At 36.3% G+C, this 19,785-nt stretch overlaps 1 protein-coding gene across 1 annotated transcript; it reads right to left on the bottom strand.

Moving 5' to 3' along the window:
• Positions 1-10,032: 10,032 nt before the first annotated feature.
• YAB5 (plant-specific transcription factor YABBY family protein) lies at positions 10,033-16,845 on the bottom strand. The gene is made up of 7 exons (XM_077373260.1): positions 16,634-16,845; positions 15,413-15,532; positions 14,452-14,566; positions 14,253-14,301; positions 14,086-14,161; positions 13,913-13,981; positions 10,033-10,237 (listed from the first exon to the last, which is right to left on the bottom strand). Exons 1-7 carry the CDS (start codon positions 16,706-16,708, stop codon positions 10,190-10,192), a joined length of 552 nt encoding a protein of 183 aa, XP_077229375.1. The 5' UTR covers positions 16,709-16,845; the 3' UTR covers positions 10,033-10,189.
• Positions 16,846-19,785: the final 2,940 nt, after the last annotated feature.

Raw genomic sequence — 19,785 nt, 5'->3', positions numbered from 1 at the left:
GCATTCTTTTTCCATTCTTTTCATCTTTTCGCTCTTTTTCAACAGAATTCCATAAGATACCCTGAAACACAAAAAACAAGCAAATACCTTAGTAGTACCGCTTAAAATGATAAAAATATGCATATTTCCTACCACTACCATTCACACATAAATGTGTTCATCAGGGCCATAACCTAATTACGTTCTAGCCTATCAATATTATGGAAACATCAATAGAAGGGAATGTTAACCACCCTACCCAGTCGATGACCGCTTGGATTCTGTTCAAAATAACAAACAGTCCAGCTGCTTAACTGTGGTCGACCACCAGGGCTGGTCGATCAGGTCTGTCTGAAAATTTTTGCTGTTTAGGCTCTTACAGTTAGTTTTGGGGACTTTGCAGAAATTACAAAAATGCTCCTAGAGGGCTAGTTTTGAGTTCTAACTATGTATATGGGTTCCCTAACCCATCTAAGACATCTAGAACACTCTTGAACTCTATTTAAACAACCTAAGAGTCGATTAAACTTGTTTTCTCCTCTCATTACTATTTGAGAAAGATTGGATGTAGGATCTTTCATTGTGTATCTTTTATACATATTGTAACCCTCTTAGAAGGGATTTTCGTTTTCTTCTTCAATCTTCAAGATTGAAATTGGGAGAGTGTTGATAGAGACGCAGAGCCATCTCCTCAGAGCAAGTGTGGGAGACGCGGAGCTTTCTCCGGATTGCAATTAGGTTAATTTCCCTCCGTTAAGAGAATAGGTTTAGTGAAGCCATCAAGAAGTTCTTGGTGGAGTGGAGTAGTCCTCAAGGTTGAGGACCGAAACACTTAAAAAATAATGGTGCATACTCTCTTATTTCTACTTCTTTGTGCATAGTTATTTTTATCTTCCACATTTAAAGTTTTAATTTTGCCATTAAATTTTAATTTTCATTAACAAGGGCAAAAGTTGTATAAAACCCAATTCACTCCCCTCTTGGGATGCCATACTTGGGATTTCATTTCGTATCAGACCTCAAGTCTCTTGTTTAGGGATTTTTGAACTTCCAAAAATTTCAAAGAGTAAGATCCATGGAAACTTCTTTCTCAGATGTTCTTGAGGGTCAATCCACCACTGGACCTCCATTCTTAATTGGAACCTATTATGGATATTGGAAGGCTAGGATGGTGATCTATCTTTGCCAAGACTTCAATTTGTAGAGAATGATACAAAAAGGTTATACGGGTCCCACCATCGAGCTTCATAAATTTACATGTGAACAAAAGGACGAGTTTGCACTAAATCATATGGCAATGAACTCCATTATTTGTGCTCTTTAGAAGTGACCCTTGAAGGAACTTTGAGGATTTTACCATGCGTGATGTTGAATATATTTTGGACATATATAGTTGCTTTACTAACATTGTTAATGAGCTCGAAAGTTTAGGTAAAACATATACAGGTCTAGAATTGGTGAATAAGTTACTTTGATCTCTTTCTCTGAGTTGGGATGTCAAAGTCACCGCTGTTGAAGAATCAAAGGACCTTGACAACAGGAATCTTGAAGAGTTGGTTGGCTCTCTCATCACCCATGAGATGAAGATGAAGAAAAGGGATGAAAAGATGAAGCTCTTGGAGAAAGAGAAAAATAAAGGAAAGTCCCTGGCCATCAAAACCAATTCATCCACATGCTCTTCGTCGTCATGCACCGATAGTGATGAGAAAAAGGCTTTTAGAAGATTCATGAAATTGTAGAGAAAAATAGAAAAGAAAGGGAAGAAAGACAAGGAGAAGGAAGAAAAGAGAAAGGAAGAAACGAACAAAGAAGAAGAGGATCAACCCTAGTGTCATAAATGCAAAAAACTTGGATATTATAGACCGTATTGTCCTCTACTCAAGTTGAAGAAAAAGAAGAAAAAGTTTGGAAAGAATAAGAGAGCATACATGGCAACATTTGATGGGCTTAGTTGTAGTAGTAGAAGCTCATCCGATGAGATCTCGAGTGAAGAAAAGTCCAACATGTGTGACACAGCCAACCTCAACCCTAGCCTATGCTTAATGGCACACACCGAAGAGAATGAAGTCTGTTCACATCACTCTCCAAGTTCTACTTCTAGTAGTAGTAATGTCCGCATGTCATATGATGAAGTATGTAGTACATTAGATTCAAAAATGTCCAAATATAAGTTTTTAAAAGAAAAAGAATACAAAACATGAAAACAATTTTGAAAATTTGAAATTAGATTCTTCTTCCCAAACTCAAGCAAATGCTATAATTGAAAAGAATTTGGAAAATTCATTGCTTGAGAATAAGACTCTTAAGAGTCGGTTGGGAGAACTTGAATCCGAAGTTTTGAGTTTTAAAAATTTGACAAGTTTCTCAAACAATTTTGAAGAAGAAAGAATTGAGTTTGCAAAATAACTAAATCATCTTCAAAATGAAAATGAGAGGCTAAGGATTTGTTTAGGTGGATTTATTAATGGTTACAAGATAGTAGACATGATCCTTAAGAAAGCTAGTCCTAGACATAAACATATGCATTTCAATGGAACTAAGTTTGCTAACCCATCCATTCGATATCACTATTGTCAGCTTCATGACTATTATGAATTTCAATGCGCATCAAAGTGGATTTGGGAGAGCCATGGGACCATGAAAGCTTGGGTTCCCATAGCCCCAACTTGATTTCATTTTGAAAGTGATTTAGAATAGGGGCTTCAGCTTGAAAATTGAATATCCTTGTTTAGAATGAGTTTTAAATCCCAAGGTTCAAATTTTGTTTTGACTTTATAGGTATCTTACATCAACTATGTTTTGAAAAACCCCTCTTGTTTTGATTTGTCGTATTTGATAGGGGGAGATTTCTTTTGCAAAGGGGGAGGTTTAAACTTGTATTTTAGTTCTTGTATCCCCCTGGTTTTGAAAAACCCCTCTTCATGTATATTTGGCATTTAGATAGGGGTGGTTATAATATTGAAATATTTCTTGATTTAGGGGTCGTTTCGTTGTATGTCCTATACCTCTTGTTTAACTTTCACCCCTCCTTTTTGTTGATGACAAAGGGGGAGAGGAATTTATATCTCAGTTATGGGGAGAAGTTTTAGAATTGTACTTTTTATTGGCAATCACCGTGTGTGTTGTCATCATAAAAAAGAGGGAGATTGTAGCCCAATGGTTCACACCTTGGCAATCTTCTATGTTTTTATGATTCCAAGCAGGAGTTGATTTGTGTTGTTAATTCTAATTTTTTTGATGGTTTAGTGCATGTGAAGGAGATCATTCATTCAACAACATGAATCAAGGAGCTTAGGGTCAAGGTTTAGAACTGTCAGGGAAAATCAAGTATGTTCAGGAGCCCATAGAAGATTTAGCACTTTAAGTTTCTTTCAGAATGTCTAAATCCTATCTTGCTCTAATGTATTTAGAGCCATTGAAACAAGTCTTAAACATGGTCCATTAGGGTCCCAAAACATGATAAAATATGTGGGACAAGCCTCTGGGACCTTGATCCTCCAAGGATCGTAACAGGTCAAATGAGTTGTAAGTGGGATCATTGCATGGATCTGACACTCGTTCATGTGGAACCCAATATGATCCCCACAATGATCTGGCTCTGTAGTCACACTACAATCGGATTGGGAAAGTGCCCCCTACCTAGACATAACCATGAAGATGACCATCAAATCATTCAATACCCTAATTACATCTTATGTGTATGTCCCTCCTCCAATCCTCATCTATCGAGCTGGGTCCTATAGGGGGATCACTATCCCCAAGGCCCACCCAATGCTATACCTCCCAGTCATTAAGCCTGGGCCCCCAAATACTTTTGAAAAAAAACTTTTGAAAATGGATACAAGTATTTTGGAAAATCATTGATAAACAATTTATCAAATTCCTTGATGTGACTGAAACTGCAGATGACTTTCCTCTTTATAGGAGGTGAAACGTTCCTTTTCAGACATCACTATTGACGTCGTGGCTTACCCTAGGACCCATTACTATACTACTCGAATGTGACCCTGAACCTAGAGCAACTATAACATAGACTAAAGCCATAGAGTAGGCCCATAGACCAATATGATCCCTCATGTAGAAGGACATAAAAAGGGTCCTATCTGGACAGAATAGCCTTATCAATATTCCTGTCCACAAGATATTCTATAATGATTCTGTTTAGTGAATGAACCATTCATTTCACCCATTCTGCATGCTTAGGGTCCACTACCCCAGTGGCTGAGATAAGCCACCTCAATTTCTATTTGAAGGCAATGCTGCTTGTGTACAAGAAGAGATGTTCAATCTCAACCCCAACTAAGAACACTTACGGTCTGCAAAGTGTTGGAATATCATATCTACCTACCCCTTAGGATCTGTGAATCCATGAGCATGATATTTCTACTTTGGTACCTAGGGAAGAACATGTGTCATAGATTAAGCATATCACACACATTCAAATATAAATATCTGATAGATGTCGTGAAATAAACCTTTTATTAATGAATTAATGTCAATACAATTAATCAACTGGCTTTTATGGCACATACACTAACATAAATTGACCTAATATAGAGATCCTGTAATAGGCATGTAGCACAACCATCTACAGTTCATAACATCGTTAAATCATGCCCAAATTGCTTGATCTTTTGCTTGTTATATAGGGAAGTAAAAACCCTTTCTACTGACACCAAAATCAAGCCAAGTAGGCAAGATTTGATGTCTAAAAAGCAGGCCACAACTATGATGGCGAATTTGAGACTTGATCAAAACCATACATTTATGGTAGTTTTTGTCTGCATCATTCTCCCCTTGTTCGAAAAACTCATCCCTGAGTTTTGAAGTGTCAAAGAAATTTTATCGTCATAAAATCACAAGGTTCAAATCTTGCTGCAAAATCCCAAAGACGAAAATATATTTTCTTGATCATGAACATGCTTGAATTCATTCTCCTCTACTATAGGCTTCAATGTAGGATCAAATAAAAATGGATCTATATAAATCGATGAAGAAATAGGCATATTTTTTCATACGTTGTAGTTTTCAAGCCGTACGTTCTTGGTAGTTTTCAATCTGTATCAGCCATGTTTGTCAGCCATGTTTTATCTGTGAAAAAAATGCCGGATTCGGTGTAGTGGTTCCATCTGATCTGGATATCCGATTTGGAGGACATCGGTTTCTTCGATTCACAAATCCATGAAATTATAATACTGAAGTAAGATAAAAAGTGCAATTTTGATTGCGAAAGGTTTGTGTTATTTAGTAAGATAATGAACGATATTACATGTAGTCATAAGAATTGATGAGGGCAGTATTTTGACGGAGAGGATGCTATGAATCAATTGCAGAGTTGTTCTTTCCTATTGTGCTTTAATAGAGTAAATAAACGGTGCAGAGGAAGCTCATAGCTCTGATACCATATGATTTCAACAAGATTGCTTGTCTCTCTTGGTTCGAGATGCCCAAAAGAACTATTTTCATTATAATGCATGAATATTATGTAAGAGAGAAGTTAACCAAGATATAAGGGAAGTTTAGAAAGATAGATTAGTATATCTGTCATGCCTCGAATCGAGGTCCCTGTGACAATGCCGCACGTCCCTTTCCAACAACCACAAGAACGTGCAAGGTAAGATAAAAACACCACACAAGAAGGATAAACAGAGCTACTAGCAGAAACAAAATTTATTAAACCAAAGCTCTAGATAATTTGATCTCAAAATCAAAGGCCAAACAATGCTCACATCCTTACAGAATTTAAATAAAATTTCAAATACCAATCGAAAATAAATGTTTACTACTCAAATAAATCCCTACAAACTGCTAAAAAATGTCTGCTTATTCAAAATAAACTCCTACTAGCTACTAATGAGTGTCTTGGAAGCGAAATCTCCTACGTCAGCGAATCATTCCTCACTCCCATTCCCCTCGAGCTGCTAGCTACTCTTCATTATCTAAAAAAATGATAGACAATGTGGGTTGAGCGTTTACACTCAATACATAACAAGGAATCTGCATAGGTTGGATTAAGTACACATAACAATATACGAATATTTGATAAAATATATGCACAATTTATTCAAAACAGGTTTATATCACGAGGTAGAACGTGAAAACAACATAAGTAATAGTTTGGAACAATACAGACATGTTTCATCATACAAATAATCCAACTAGTCCACAATTCCACACTATACATAGCTATGGCCTCAGTCACCCCCCACAGTGATGGCTGTCACAATTTGCCAGCTTCACATCCCATACTGGTGTGGTTGTCGATCTGCCACACGTAGTCACGACCAAGTTTTACAGCTCCTACCTGCCAGAGGTAACAAATCAGAAACTCTACCACTATCAAGCACTCACTACCTGCCAGAGGTAACAAATCGGAAACTCTACCACTATCAAGCACTCACTATGGACGCAAAATACCGATCTTTACGTGACTACACACCAGTTATCACCCTCCAACTGGTTAAGGTCGGGATACTAATTCATAGCTATGCTAGTCACTGTGCACAAAGCACCAATCGGCCCATTCGGACCCAATCACCGGTCACCCTGCACAAGGCACAAATCGGCCCACTCGAACCCAATCATCAGTCACCGTGCAAAAGGCACCAACCGGCCCACTCGGATCCAATCATAAACGTTCCATAGAGTAATAATAATCATTCAAGAGATCAAGTATTTAGAGATTTTGCATGCAATAAAATCCAACACCTTTTAAACCTTAAAATAACTTGTAGATTTTTGTGTAATTAAAACATGCAAACAACGGCGTACTTGATCCGATTTTCATGTATTTAATTATGCTAAAGATATGCTTTCAATAACCAAAAGATATCAGCTCCAAATGCATAACTTCAGTTCACAAACATGGCTTTTAAAACAAATTTTATATGAAGGAAAAACTCCTACACAAGTTCACAAGTTACGTACCAACAGTTCGAACAACCAATTCCCTTGCAAACCCCCAAGTTCAATCTTTCAAATCACCTATAATACAAGTAATATATAATTTAGAAGATTTGTAAACTTTTAGAATATAGTTTTTAGGTTTAATCCCGCCACAAAGGTGCTCCCCGATTTTCGAACACTTTTTTTTTTACATACTAGACACTCAGCAGAAAAATATTTATATAATATTCATATGAAATCCAAAAATTATAAAACCTAAATCAGATCATAGAACCTTCGTTTTTAAGTCGTAACACAACTTGGACTTAGATTTCAGACGCACTGTACGAGAATATGCATAGAATAATCATCTGAAATATAAAAATTACGAAACCAAAGCCATTTGAAAGAAGAGTCGAAACGCTAAAATTTTACAGAACACATCAAAACCTAAATCAAATCATAGGACCTTCTATTTTAAGTTGTAACAGAGCTCGGACCTAGATTCCAGGCAGATTAATATAAACTAACATTAGGTCTTTCGAAAATCCATTATTTCTCCCAATCTAACCACGATCTAAGAATAAATCTTGTTTTTGTTTATTTATTTAATCTAAAACTACTGATTTGAAGTAGATTATTAAGATACAAACAAGAAAATTAATTTAATTCACATAGCTTTTGGGGAAGAACACTTTTTCTCTCTTCAAAACTCTACGTTCCAAAGTTTTTTTCTTTAGGGTAGAGTTTTGCACGTTTTGTGTTTAACGTGAGTTTATAGATTTCCTTTAAGAGTCCCATAATTCCTAAATTTCGTGTATCCTAATCTTATTGGACTAGGAAGTTTTTACCTTCCATCAAGTTTCCTAATAAAAGACTTTCTTCAAAAGATGACTCCTGTCAATTTTCAACTTGGGACAAAAACACCCCCACCTCAACCACTTGGATGTATATTATATTTTTTTTAAAGAACAAAAAAATATCCTTGGGCACTGTTTTTTTTAGCTTAAAAGACATTAACAGATAGATCATGTATCCTTAGGCACTGTTTGTTTTAGATTTTGTAAAGTGATTATGAGTCCAAAAATTATTATGGGACTCAAATAATATCTAAATTTTAGTCCAATAATCAGTTTCAGTCTCAAAATTGGTTCACAAAAATCCAAAACAAATAGGGCCCAAGTGATTGGATTGATTCCAGTCTCTTCGAGAGATAGATACAATGGAGGTTTCGTTAACTGAACGTTGTTGACGTTAGGTCCAAACATAGGCTCTGCTTTTTATTTTCCTTGATTTTGAGAAGCAGTCGTGAGTCCAAAACTGAATATTGTACCCAAACTTACGTTTATTTAACAAACAGGGCCTTGATAATTAGTACCTCATTGCAAATGTAATTCCTAGTGAAGCTTCAATAAATTCTGATTGCATTTTAATCCTAATTAAGAAACAATGATAGGGACAAATCGTAATTGAGAATTATTTTTAGGGAACAATTACCAATGGGGGACAAACGTTAGGCAAAATTATCAACAGGACCCATGCTTTTCAAAAATTATCAATGAGGGACAAAAGAGGTATTGTCAGTAAAAGCTGGACGAAAATGCCCTTTGGCATTTACAACACATTTTGATCTTGTTTTTTCATTCTTCCCTCTTCTTTTACTTTTCCATTATCACCTTTTTGATTTTTTACCCTACTAGTTATCTTCCTCCTTGTTCAGCCACCATTGTTGCTGGCAAATCTTGAAAACTTGAATGTTGAGTTCTTACCATCTATCTCATTTAGGTTTTGTTTTTCTTTTTTTTTAGGATTTTGCACTATTTTTCATTCCTCTATTTCTGATTTATCTTGTTTAGGGTTTAAGCGATTTGTATTTTAGGGTGAGTTCTGGAGATAATGCATGGATGGCTTCACTCACTTTTTTGGAAGACAAGGGGGTTTTGTAGTAGAAGGGGTTTATCAACTCTCTTGAAAGGGGTTAGTAACTCTCAAAAGTAGGGTTACCAATTTTTGAATGGGCTTATCAAGTGCTTGAAAATTGGCCGAGGGTACTGAAGTTTTGGAAGGAGGTTTTCAAGTCTCTATGATTAGGGTTATCTAGTATAAAAAATGGGCTTATCAATTTCCAAATGGGGTGATCAAGTCCCTGAAAATTGGCCAAGGGTACTAGAGTTTTGGAAGGGGGTTTTCAAGTCTCTGGGATTGGGGTTTTCTATTATAAAAAATGGGGTTACCAATTTCTGAATGGGCTTATCAAGTCCTTGAAAATTGGCCGAGGGTACTGGAGTTTTGGAAGGGATTTTCAAGTCTCTGGGATTGGGGTTATCAAGTATCAAAATAGGGTTACCAATTTCGGAATGGGCTTATCAAGTCCCTGAAAATTGGCGGAGGGTACTAGAGTTTTGGAAGGGGTTTTTCAAGTATTTGGGATTGGGGTTATCTAGTATCAAAATAGGGTTACCAATTTACGAATGGGCTTATCAAGTCCCTTAAAATTGCCCAAGGGTACTGGAGTTTTGGAAGGGTTTTTTCAAGTCTAGGGGGTTGGGGTGATCTAGTATCAAAATGGGGTTACCAAATTCCGAATGGGCTTATCAAGTCCCTTATGAACACGTTTTTACTTCCTGTTTTTGATTCGTTCATTTTCACATTTTTTTCTTTCTACCCTATGATTCATCTTCCTCATCCTCCATTGAAAGGAAGAAGGAGAAATGCAAAACGCTAAAACAAATGAAAAATAAAACCTAGATATTGAGAGATAGATGGGAATGAACTCACGTTTCAAATTTTCGAGTTTTCCCGCCTCCAATGGTGGCTAAATGATGAAGAAGATGACTGGTAAGGTAAAAAAACAAAGTTGAAAATGAAAAAGTAAAAAAAAAAGAGGGAAAGAAGATAGAAGAGGGAAAAGTGGAAAAGCAAAACCTGTTGCTTAAGAAAAGGGCATTTTCGTCCAACTTTTAATGACAAGACCTCTTTTGTCCCTCGTTGATAATTTCTGAAAAGCAAGGGTTCTGTTGATAATTCCACCTAAATTTTGTCCCCCATTGGTAATTGATCCTTATTTTCAGCATTAAATCCCCATTCACGAGAATTACTTTAGTTTTCTCATTCTTCTGAAAGTGCAAGATGGTTAAGCATGATAGATGGAAACCGCATCAATACAAATAAAGAACAACACCAGGTTCGAATCATAATAAATTTGTTGAAAATAAACAAAAGTTTTCATCTAATATAACTAAATTAAACATGTGGATAGAATGAAGGCTTTGCTTGACTTTCGAGACTTTGATGTGATTGAAGTCATCTAATGATATAAATTCAATCACTTGTTCCAGATTGCTGCCTTTGTCATCAGATGTTTCTCAGACCCCTGCACACGATGCTCAAGTTAATTACTTACCAACTTATGATGGATAACAGAATTAGAACATATTACTCTTAAAGGTTCGAACTAGCCCATGAGAATGTAAATGTAAAATGTTTGTTATATGCCTAATAACAAAAACTGTTTCAACAAACATAAGGATATGAGTTTCCACTCGTATCATGACATCCATACATTTTTTACACGAATACAAAATATTTTTTAATAATTTACATACAATAAGGATACTCTTGCTCCCTCATACAAAGCTAAAGTATCGGGGCTATTAACAGACATCAACATTCAACAAAGCACTAGATGATAATTAGTAGGTAAATAAAGAATGAATAAGACATAAACTGTCTTTCAATTTTTTATGGAACGGATTAGAAAAAATCAGAGCTTGTAAGACATGATCATTGGAAAATAAAGTACTAAATTAGGTAACTAAAAAGATCATGCAGGCAGCTAGATTAGATTAGGATTATTGTTCTCCCTATGCATGTCTTTATCTTCCTATGCTTATCCCGTAAGTGCTATATATGAGCATTAATTAGGGTTTATTACATGCACCAAAGTTTATTAGAAATTATTTTCGTTTCATAATATTAATGTATGTCTATTGGAACTTGAGCTGATCACAACGCCGATGATTTTGTTCTACGGCGGATGACCAATCTTGCTTCAACCCGACCCTATTTCATTTTTAACTTAGGCACAAAATGGAAATACTTTCTTTACCACTACACATCACATTCTGATTGCGCCTATTTCTTGAAGAAAACTCCAAACATTTTTCGATCGATCATCCACCATGGCATATGAAGAAGCAGACAAAGATAACAAAAAGGGGGCTCAAAATGTCATTTCCAGCCATGAATTTTATCTTATTGATTCTTGGATCTCACATGGCAGCCATCATCTCGATACCTCTAGGTACTCGGTTTCCCTATCCATCGTAGCTTGGTATCAAGGTTTCGCCTGGCTATAAACCTAACCATGCTCATCGTAATTATATTGATGTGATTTCAATTTTGACGTAAATATGTGTGCTTCACTTGGATTAGCGGTCGTATCTTGACTGTCATCTTCATGGATCAAAGGGCAACCCTGCTTCCAGCAGGTGGTTCTTGGTTACAGAAATGACTTGACGTCTCTTCATTGTGACCACGAGCTTCTTTGACTTGATCATCTTCAACTGTGCCGACTAACATACATCTTGATCAATAATCGCTCGCCACAAAGATCATCATCTTGCGATAGCAATAGACAAAGAAAAGTGAGAACACTGATCTCACTGCTTCCCATGACAAAACCCTCGACGACACCAGTACTGTCCTCTGTCTCGATCGCTCCTAGTCATCACAGCCTTGGCAAGGTCTCCGAATCATCGGCAATTTTATGAAAAGAATATTAAAAGAGAATAAAGGTATCATAAAGAACATGTGTGGAAAGTTTCTGTTGATCTTTCATATTTTTTAACCCTACCCTTCTCTTTGGTATATTTTAGTTGATTTGCATGCTATAAATTTGATCTCTTTCCAGATGAGGCAACTTGTTTTCCTTGAGTCGGGTGTCTTATAGGGTACTTATAGCTTCCATGAGGGTGAATACCCAATAGCAATCCATGATGACTCACCAATTGAAGCCCTTTCTTGCCTATTGAGGTACTAGTCTATAGTGTTCCATTTCTATGAGGATTGGTATCCAAAATCGACGCATGATGAGTTCCCTAACGAGGTTCAAGGCACATCCATCCCTGAAGCAATGATCTATTATGAGACATTTGATTTTGTAAATCCTCTACTCAGCTTATTTTCGAAGCAACACCTCGATTAGCATCATTGGCAATAATATAAATCAGAACAAGATCTCATGATTTTCCTGTGCGCGTTGAATTGAAAGATTCTACTTACATTTCTTATTGGGGAAAACTATTTGAATCAAACATATTTTGATTTTAAATCCACATACGTTCGAGGGGGCTTTTTAGAATAAATAAAGTAGTAGATTTTATCGTTATCTTTATCTTCCCTTGCTTATCTCCTTAGTGCTCTATATCTATATAAGCAATGATTAGGACTGATTGCGAACAAAAAAGATTAGTGAAAAATATTTCCTTTTCAACAACAATGATAGTGTAAACTCAATCATAGTTGTTGCTAAAAATAATGTATCAATTTCAGTTCGCATGTAGAGTAGATTCCACGAGGGGTCTTTCTTCAAGTCTATATAGGATTTTCCTCACATTGGACAAAAATTTAGTCAGGTGTTATCATTATTTTTTGCAAAAAATGTCAAGGAGTTGATGATATAATAGTGAATTGCACCATGGAATTCTTGTAATTTAGTTGTATTTTGTTCTTCCCTTATCCTTCAGACTTGTGTAAGAGTGCCTAAACATCAAACCATCTTCATCAATGAACGGAAATAGGTTTTTCCTCTACTATTTGAATCAAACATCTATTGATTTTAAATCCACATACGTTAGAGGGGGGCATGTTATAATAAATAAAGTAGTAGATTTTATCCTAATCATTATCTTCCCATGCTTATCCTTAGTGCTCTATATAAGCAATGATTAGGACTGATAGCGAGCAATGAAGATTAATTAAAATTATTTCCTTTTCAACACCAACGATAGTGTAAACTCAATCACTAGTTGTGACTGAATATAATGTATCACATTAAATTCATGTGTAAAGTAGATTCCACGAGTGGGACTTCTTCAAGTCTATATAGGATTTTCCTCACATTGGACAATAATTTAGTCAGGTGTTAATCATTATTTTTTGCGAAAATGGCAACGAGTTGACGGTATAATAGTGAATTGCACCATGGAATTCTTGTGATTTAGTCGTATTTTGTTCTTCCCTTATCCTTCACACTTGTGTAAGAGTGCCTAAACTTTTAACCATCTTCATCAATGAACGGAAATAGGATTTTCCTCCAATTGAACAATAATAGTCAGATGCTATGTTTAATTTTGTTAATTAAAATGGCACGGAGTTGATGGTATAGTGGTTAATTGCATCATAGAATTCATGAAATTTAGTCTTCTCCTATTCTACCCTTACTCTTCACAGTTGTGCAATAGTGCCTAAACTTTAAACCATCTTCACGAATAAACGGAAATGATTTTCCTTTTAATAGTTAGATTTTTTCTAAAATAGTGCTACTGATGATGTTATAACATGTCAATCGCATCTTTTTCCAAACCAATGTATAACATAGACTTCATTCAATGGGCATCAAGCATGCAAGAACAGCTTTTGCTTTTAATCATTTTAATGTTTAAGCTCACATACTTCTATATTACCTACAACTAGTTAGTTTCTGTTAAAAAAATCTTGGATTAACTCCCATTAGTCACCTCCCACAGTGATTTTGGTCAATACATATTGAATGCAAGAACAAAAGCATCAATTACATATGTACCAATAAAACAAAAAAAATTCATTTTAATTTTGTCAATGCACTTGAATACTTTCACTTGGAGCATGTGCAAAATTACGACAAACATTTTTCCTCATATAGTAAATAACAACATTAAGGGGAAGTAAAAAACTGTCTCTTCCGTCATAAAAAATTAATTATTATCCAAAGAAACTATGATTAAAATTAGTATTAAAAAGGTAACAAAATGTAGAAGTCTTCAAAATTTGGATGCCAAGTACTTACCTCGTCCAGTTTTGCTTGATTGTTGCTCTCCAACATTAATCCGAAATGAATGTGAGGGAAGTGTGCCCACTAGAAAAGAGAGGATGCAAAAAAGAGAAGTAAGCATCATACAAGATTGCATGTGTAGATGGAAATAAACCTACATTTCTATTTAATAGAATACAACTACACACATTCTTCGCTGCAGTACTGAATGCTTCCCTGTGACTTATATCCGGGTTATTGGCCTTGATCCTCTGAATCTCTTCTCTGCACCCCACATTTACGTGTAATTTATTAGAGACGTTTGATGTCAAAATATGTATACAAGTATTGAAGAGGATGGCAGAAAACTCATTACTTTATGAACTGATTGTATGCAGACGGAACCCGCTGTCTCTTTTCTGGGGCTGCATGGAGGGATTAGAACAAGATAAAAGCCGCTTAAGGGTAAAGAATCCTAGAAGTGGTCAGCTACTTTGAAATAGCTCTTGCAATTAAAATATAGGAGCTTCGGAAAGGTAGATATCAATATGAAGAAGAAGAAGAAGAAAACTCACGGCGATTTACGACAATCCTTTCCTCATTATTTGTCGATGCTCGCATTGTCACCTTGTTGCATCGAGAAGAAGATGCCAGGTCTATTCTGTAGTCCGGGCAGGTGATGTTTGGGGTCTGTTACTCGACAAAGAGGAAATAAGTTATAGTTCACATAAATTATTTTATTAGGCTTAAGAACATATAATAACTGGAGGGATGATCTACCAAAAGCCTGAATAAATTTTATACTGAATATATAGAATATTGAAGGAGTGATCTTACAATGCCTGAATAGTGTTAGGGGAAAGAGAAACATAAAATGTGGCCCGAATAAATTGCAGAGGGTAATTCTCTCTGAAGTACTCTTCGACTAAAATCCTACAACTACAATATAGAGAGAGGTGCAAAACCAATAACCCTAGAAAACCAGAAGTGGTTGAAGAGTAAATAACTTTGTTTCACTTGTAACAATGGACAGTTGTAAGAAAAATAAAAAGAGTAGAAATCGAGATGAATGAAATCAGTTACAATAGACAGATGTAAGAAAGATAAAAAGATCCTCTCTCCAGGGTTGAGTCTCAAATCAAATCATGTTATCAGATGTGTTTCACCAAGGTGGACAGAGACTGATTAGAAAGACTCACATAACCTTCGAGCTCACATTTCCCATCAATCAAATCAAGTGATAAAAGCAACTAAATCCCTAGAAAATACTATCCTTGGCCAGAGCAGAACCTGACGGTAAAAAAACCTGCAGCCGAAAATTCCCACAATGAAAACAAGAAATAGGTTTCTGAAGGCGGCTTTTAGGTTTACAGGCATCGAAAAACTCAAATCATTTTCCAGCCCGAATTGAAAGTTCGCTCTCTCCTCAAAAGAAGTAAAACCCACTGAAACCCTAGGTTAGAAAAGCTAGGTCTAGATTTAAGACATAGATTCATCTCGTAAAAAGATGAAAACAAGCCCTAGCTTTCACTACACCTGTATTTCTTGCCATGTCAGTGACTGCAAAGCGGCTGCCATGTTCACGGACCATAGATTGGTGCAATGTCCACATCGGACGGTCACGATATCAAACATACTGCTGCATGGAACGCTCACCTGAAAAAGAAAAGGTGAAAGCCAAATGAAAAAGAAAAAAGGGTTATCAGAAATGTGGTCAAAACCACAATATTTTAATGGTTCTTCTTTTACTTTATTTTTTTATTCAGGAATTATAAAACTACTCTTTAGTGTGTGATGTTTTTTATTTTTTGGGGTATGTTGACAACCCATTTCTTCCTCTTCTTAAGAAGTTGGGAAGAACAAAAATCGAACAACTTTTGTTTTTCTTTTTTGCTCCTTCGGAAATCAGCCCTCAACATCAACACCAAACTCTTGTTTTCCACCAAATTCATGAGTTATCAGTTGAATTTCTTGTTTTGATCCTCTCATTTTGGTTTCCATCAAATGGGCAAATGAAATAAAAGAACAAAAAAAGTCGGAAAGGTAGAATTTTTTTTCCCTTTATTTCTACTATGACAGAAGCAAATACCAAATGTCTTTGTTTCCTTTCTTTTCATCCTTTTTCCAGTTGCCGTAAGTTGGTAATTCGGTTACATACATCATAAAACAAATCAATCATTTTGTTTTGCATAAAAAATACTTTAGATGAGAGAAGTTTCATGTTTTTTGAAGTATTTCCACTCCCTGCTAAGATGAGAATTAGAAAGAAAATTACAGTGTATTTTTCTTCCTTCTCTCTTTAGAAAATCATTCATTTTGTTTTGCATTACGGTTCCTACTTTAGAAAGTTCAGGTTATCTTTTTTTGGTAAGAGAAGGTGTGCAACAGAGAAACAAATCCAGCAATAGTGAAGATGTCATCATCAATTTTTCTCATTTTTTAGTCTTCCCATAAAAAGAAAACCATGTTAGCAGAAAGATCTCTCTTTCTCTCTGTGTGTATGCGTGTGTGTGTGTGGTAGAATGTAGCATGACTTATCTTTGACATAGAGAGAAAAAGAAACAAGAAAAAAGTTCAAGCGATGGAGACATGAGGGTTAAAAAATGGCCACAACAAATAATGAAAATAAAGTACAAATACTTCCCAAAATCTAACCATAGGAGATTTTCATCAGATCTAAGTGCTGAAATCTAAGTGCTGAAAATCCGTGAAAATCGAAAGAAGAAATTCATTGAAAAGGAAGTCCTGATCATATACCGCTAAAATGATATTGCAGAAGTTGCAAGGGATGTAGCAAACTTGTTCCGAAGCAGCATCGATGCAGCTCGACATGTCTATGGATCAAATCAAGACTAGGGGTGGATAAAAACTTCTTTTACACAAGAAAATGAGAGAGAGAAAGAGAGAGGGGCAAAGGGAGGGAGAAAAAGAAAGCGGTTCTGCAAGATAAATAGAGAGAGAGAGAGAGAGAGAGAGAGAGAGAGAGAGAGAGAGAGAGAGATAGAGAGAGAGAGAGATAAATAGAGGGGGGGGGCGGGGCGGGGCGGGGGAGGAGAGAGAGAGAGAGAGGAAATGAAGGGATGGGATCCAAAGCGAGAAGACTGAAATCTGACCAGGGGAAATAATATAAATTAGGGTTCTCTAGTGTACGGATGATGCTTTAGTAATGCTCGTACCAAGACGCATACCTTTGGTGGCTGTATAAAACCGACCTCAAAGCCGATTTTCTAAAAGTAAGTTTTATCCCCGATGTATCGCAAACTTGTTTTGCATTCTTGACAAGGATTTGTTTAATGAAAGACTAAAATACAACTAAAAGTTATATGGTGCCCGAGGGTGACACCCTTAATATTTGATCCAACAGAAGCCTCTTAAAAACTGGCTGCTGTTTGATCAAATATCAATTGCGGCGCCACCTATTTGAGATCAAATATCGAATACCCCACATCTTCCTCATGTAAATTCGTTTTGAGAAAGGGGTATTTTTGTAAAAAATAAAAGTTAAACTTTATAGTTTGTTAATCTTAGAATAAATACTAAACGTACACAAATATTCTTTAGAAGAAAGACAAAACCAAAGAGGAGAGACTGAAGCAGAAAGACAAGGGCCATCGGAGATCATTGGGATGCGGAGAGATCAATCCAATGTAAGGAACACGTTTAGACTTCAGAGTATGAGTTTATGCGTTAACCTCCTTGATTGCATATTAGGGTCTTATCGGGACGTCTCTTCTATTTCCATCGTCCGGTGAAGTTCCGGCAATGGAGTTGGTCGTTTTGGAAAGCTCTCGTCCCAAGCTTTCCAACGGGACCAATCTTGATTGATTCCGCCGAGAAACGAAGGAGTTGGGGTCCCCCAAATCTGTTACAGATTTTGGATGTCATTTGCTATAATTTTTAGAAGAATCAAGTTTAGTGATAAATTCTATTTTATTTTTCTCTCTTGAAATTGGAGTGTTGGGATTAGAATATATGTGATTGGAATATTTAGGATTGGACTTCATGGGATCTTTTAGATCCAGCATATTCTTTGTAGATTTAGTTCTTATTGCAAGATTACTGGATCATTACATTGTCCTGGGGTTCTTTCGAACTCGATCGCGGGGATCATGCCTCGCTTACATAGGTTTTGGCCGGTAGTGCTTGCGTCCACTTTAGCGCGGGTGTGAAGCCACTTTTTCACGACCCCATGGTTTCTTTTGAACTTGATCGAGGGATTGTTGATGAGATTCTCTTCCTTGATCCCGTGTTTCTTTTGAACTTGATCATGGGGATCATGGTTGAGAAATTTTGCCTGCAGGGACTGCAATTGGTGCTCATGATATCAAGCGCTATCTACTTAAAAAACTTAAAACATTAAAACACCTCAAACCTCAATTTAAAGGACTTATGATAATGAACAATGAATTCACAATAACAACCTCCACTTCACACTAAATTATGTATTTACACAAGATTGACTACTGTGATATGCTTTATTAAATACTTGTTGAATTTGCTAATTCTTGTTTTAACCTGTATGGTTTCCTTCCATAAGGGTAGTACATGCTTTGCCTATATGGTTTCCTTCTTTAAGGCTACGACTTTTTATGTGTTAATGGTTGTTCAGACCTATACTGTTTCCTTCCATAAGGCTAGTACTTATTTTGCCTGTAAAGTTTCCTTCCATAGGGCTACAACTTGTTCTCTATATATAGATATATAGATTTTCCTTAGGGAAATGTTTTTAGCACTACTGTATTTTGATCAGGGCACTCCTCACTTTATTAAAAGTACGGTATGGCCCGCACCATAGGATGATCCAAATCGTTCATTAAATGGGCCACAGCCTAAATAGATTGGCCCCAAAAAATCATTTCCATATGTTGATCCTAACCCTCCTAACCCTCTATAGATCAGAGGGTTAGGATCAACCGATGGAAATGATGTTTGGGGCACAACCTATTTAGGTTGTGGCTCATCTAATGGATGGTTTGGATCATCCTATGGTGCGGGCCATACCGTACTTTTAATAAAGTGAGGAGTGCCCTCATCAAAGTACAGTAGTGCTGATAACTTTTCCCTTTCCTTATTTAAGGGATAATTCTTTATGACTACTCATCTCTAGAGCATGTTTTGGATCATGATACTTGAATATTGCATGAAATACTTGTTAGAGTATGTGCCCTCAAAAGCCAGTAGAATGGCATTTATTAATTAATAAAGGTTTATTTCATGTCATGAATGGGTAATTATATTAATGAATGTGTATGATGTGCTTGTTTATTGACACATATTCGCCCTTAGGTAGCATTGTAGAAATGCCATGCTCAAAGGATTCACAGATCCAAGAGGCATCTTGGTTCTATGCAAGCCTTAATAGTTCCTAGTTGAGAAAGAGACTGGACATCTTTTTCTGTATACAACTATTACCAGTCTTGCCTACATGCACGTGTCGTGAGGTGACTTATCTCGGTCATCTGGGTAGTGGACCCTAAGCAAGAAAGAGTAGGTGCGACGATTGGATCGCGCAACCGAACCAGATCAAATAAAGAACAACTTCTGGACAAGAAAGTATTAAGTTGTTCTTCCAAACAGAACCTTTCACATGTCCTTAGACCTGAGGGATCTTATTGGTCATTCGGCCCGTTCTAGGGTGTTGTCTATCTCATAGTGATTCTAGTTTAGATTCACATTTGGATAGAGCTATATCCTAGAGCAAACCCTCGAGACCAATAGTGATACTCAACAAGGGATTCTTCGCCCTAAATTTTTGGGATTGACATCTACAATTTTGTCAGAGCGGTAGGTCTATTAAATAGCCTAGCCAGGCGGATTTGATAAAATGTTAATCAGAAAGTTTTATGAAATATTGAATTGTTTTCAAAGGATTTTACAAATGCATTTGGAGTCTAAACACTGCTTGACCA

The sequence above is a fragment of the Tasmannia lanceolata genome, unplaced genomic scaffold (assembly GCF_043159265.1).
Source record: "Tasmannia lanceolata isolate RefF3 unplaced genomic scaffold, GAP_Taslan_0.1 ptg000003l, whole genome shotgun sequence".
NCBI classification, from domain to species: domain Eukaryota; kingdom Viridiplantae; phylum Streptophyta; class Magnoliopsida; order Canellales; family Winteraceae; genus Tasmannia; species Tasmannia lanceolata.
The sequence above is the reverse complement of the archived record's forward strand: the minus strand, read 5'-3'. Positions and strand labels throughout refer to the sequence as shown.